This window comes from Dipteris shenzhenensis, chromosome 24, assembly GCF_047967505.1.
Source record: "Dipteris shenzhenensis isolate YYH24624 ecotype China chromosome 24, Dip_SZ_1.0, whole genome shotgun sequence".
NCBI classification, from domain to species: domain Eukaryota; kingdom Viridiplantae; phylum Streptophyta; class Polypodiopsida; order Gleicheniales; family Dipteridaceae; genus Dipteris; species Dipteris shenzhenensis.
This window is the reverse complement of record NC_141619.1, coordinates 14,664,382-14,667,566: the sequence shown is the minus strand read 5'-3', so window position 1 is coordinate 14,667,566 and position 3,185 is coordinate 14,664,382. Positions and strand designations below refer to the sequence as shown.

Below are 3,185 nucleotides of genomic sequence, written 5' to 3'. Positions count from 1 at the left end.
GTGATTCTTTTCAAAATTAAGTCAAAGAAAATGACAAATAACCAATAAATATTATGTTATCATTTTAATTATGTGACCCATTTTTACTTACACACATTGCAACACATCACATTTATTTTACCCATCACATCTAAGGAAAAGGATGAAAGGATATGATAGTATGCTATTTTAATTTGATAACACTTCATCCACAAGAGATTAGGAGATCGCTATGACATTGGCATTGAGATTCACCCTTGTTATAAGAACCTTACTCGATAGTTTAGTCAAGTGACGAAAATAAACGGTAAGATGATTAAGCTTCTGTTTTGATCGTATGCGTCGGTAGAAGCCTCACGTTTCTAAACGAGGAACGGTAGAAAGAGCTTTAAGACAACGAAAGTATAGCTATAGGCAGACTGAGGTACTTACATGGAGGGCTCATAGTAAGCTAGTGCAATAGGAGAGCGAGAGCAAGGGTTATCGAAGTTCTGGGGCAAGACTCAAGAGCCCCCCGTGGGAGACGTCTTTGGCAGCGAAGGCACCTTTGGGAAGCCCGAAATGGGCGGGAATTTTGGGAAGCTTGTTGAAATGGGAGGAAGCTTTGGGAGGCCCGAAACGGGAGGGATCTTTGGGAAACCCGAAACCGGAGGGATCTTTGGGAAGCCTGTAATTGGAGGGATCTTTGGGAGGCCCGAAACGGGAGGGAGCTTTGGGAAGCCTGTAATTGGAGGGAGTTTTGGGAAGCCTGTAATTGGAGGGATCTTTGGGAAGCCTGTAACTGGAGGGATCTTTGGGAAGCCTGTAATTGGAGGGATCTTTGGGAAGCCTGTAACTGGAGGGATCTTTGGGACGCCTGTAACTGGAGGGAGTTTTGGGAAGCCTGTAATTGGAGGGATCTTTGTCCCAAGGCCCAAAACGGGAGGGATCTTTGGGAATCCTGTAATGGGAGGGATCTTTGGGAAGCCTGGAATTTTTGGGACGCCTGAAATGGGAGGGAATTTTGGGAAGCCTGAAATGGGAGGGAATTTTGGGAAGCCTGAAATGGGAGGGAGCTTCGGGAATCCTGAAACAGGGGGGAAGCCTTTCAAGCCGGGAGGTAAGAAGGGTATGGCTGCCGAGGTTGAAAATCTGTCGGCGGATCTTGACATGCTGCAGACGCTCGGCAGCGAATTGGGTTGAAAGGTGAGCGAGCCTGCTGAATAGATGAGCTGCTTTTTCTGCTTGGATATCAAGGCGAGGCGAGTTGCGAAGACGCTGGAGGACGGTGTTTTACGCGTGCACGAGCTGAGGGGACTGCCTACCAGCTGAATCTTGCACCCTCGTAATCCGTTGAAAGAATGCGCAGCTGAGGAAGAGAGTTGCAGCTGGAATGCACCGTGTTGGTCAGTGGATGTATGCATCCGGAAATGGTGGGTTTTAGCCTTCGTTGTTTTGCAATCCAAAGCGACCGTGGCACCTAGAAAGCAAGATGGACACAATATGTAAGCACCCAGAGCATTATTTTTGCACAGTTTTACGCAGAGACAAACAGAGGTTACCCGGCAGGACGAAAGAGTTATTTGTAAAGCGATTTTCCTGGCATTGATCGCAGAAAACGTTGCCCTGCACGGTGATGGCAGACGGGCGGCGGCTGAGGACGCGAGCAACAACAGGGGCTGAAGGGTGGGCTATGGAGGGAGCCGCCACAGCCAGCAAGAAGCTGAGGGCAATGATAAAGAGGCGCATTGCGAGCAAGGAAGAGGAATGCATAGCGAATGCGGGAAGATGAGTGGAAAGGTTGACGTAGGAGCTAAAAGGCCATGCAAAGAGAGGTGGTTCGTTGGAAGGAGATGTGCAAAGAGGTGGCGAACGGCAAGGGAGTGAGCTAAGAAGCCATGGGAGGAGGAGGAGCTTGCGGAGAGGAAGCTGAGAGGGATGATGAGCCTGAGTGAGGGATGGTTTATAAAGAAGCTGATGAGCTTGAAACGCTCTTGTACTTTGCATGGGAGTTTACGTATCCAGATCCGTCTTTTTCTGCAGCCATCGTCACTCCCTTTAGCTACTCCCCCCTCACACTTTCAAAGCTCTCCATCTCCCCTTATTACCTTTTTATCAACCTCCCCTCTACTCTTTGGTACTTCTCATTCATCTCACCCCTTTTCTCCTCTCTCTTCTCCCCCCCCCCCCCGTCCTTTCATTTGCTTCAATGTGCTTGTTCCCTCAATTACAAAAAAAAACTGTCATTCTATCTACCTTTTCTCCTCTCTCCTCCCCCTCTGTCCTTTTATTTGCATCCATGTGCGTGTTGCCTCAACAAAAAACTGTCAAATTGTCTGAAATTTTGTTGGAGCATGATCATTTTCACCCAATGTGGAAAAATATTTTCTCATACAACTCTCAAAGAGTAATCGAAAATGAACTTGCAACATTTTCATTTTCACCCATTGGTGAAAATTTATTTTCTCGAAAAACTCTCAAACTATCTAAAATGAACTTGCAACATTTTCATGTTCACCCAGTGTGAAAAATATTTTCTCATTTTGTGAAATCTATAAAATTTCAGGCAATTTAGTTATAATTTAAATTAATAATCTACAAATCCTTGAAAAAAGCCTTCAAAATTTTGAAACCCCAAGTTTTGTGATTTGTTGAGAAAAATGTTTTGTGTGAACTACACTCCTTATGACCTTTAGGCTTTACCCCTCCTTCGTTCACACGTGGCCTTCCTTGGATATCATCTTTGGATCTTAATTCCCGGGGTAGAAAAATAGGATATTCCCCTCTGTTGTGCAAAATGCACCATGGAAAATAGCTCGAAAATAGAGGGAAAATGCTGTGGTCCCTACTCTACACCTCAAGGTGATATTTTTCACACCATTAAGAACCATTGATGTGAGACTTTTCTACTATTAGTGTGACATTTATTTATAGCCCACTCTCATTTTCCCTTAGACCTATCATTCACCAAGGAAAAAACATCCACAATATGCTCTTCGAGGGGGAAATCCATCCTCCATGACATAAGCCCCTTTACCCTTCCTTCTCATGGAGCTCACATGTTACCTTCCTCACGGTAGCCCCTCTTCAAGCCATGCATGACTTGCTGACACCGTATACCTAGATCACATCAAAGGCCACATGGATCTCATCATAATGGTTGGAGAGAGACATGTTGTTTCTCTTGCTAGGCCTCTTTCTTTGATCACAACAACACATTGAATGAG

At 45.3% G+C, this 3,185-nt stretch overlaps 1 protein-coding gene across 1 annotated transcript; it reads right to left on the bottom strand.

Moving 5' to 3' along the window:
• Nucleotides 1-219: 219 nt before the first annotated feature.
• Nucleotides 220-1,832, bottom strand: LOC147886255 (uncharacterized). The gene is made up of 2 exons (XM_087395829.1): nt 1,521-1,832; nt 220-1,438 (listed from the first exon to the last, which is right to left on the bottom strand). The coding sequence occupies exons 1-2, from the start codon at nt 1,729-1,731 to the stop codon at nt 483-485; spliced, it is 1,167 nt and encodes a 388-aa protein (XP_087251955.1). The 5' UTR covers nt 1,732-1,832; the 3' UTR covers nt 220-482.
• Between the last annotated feature and the right edge of the window lie 1,353 nt (nt 1,833-3,185).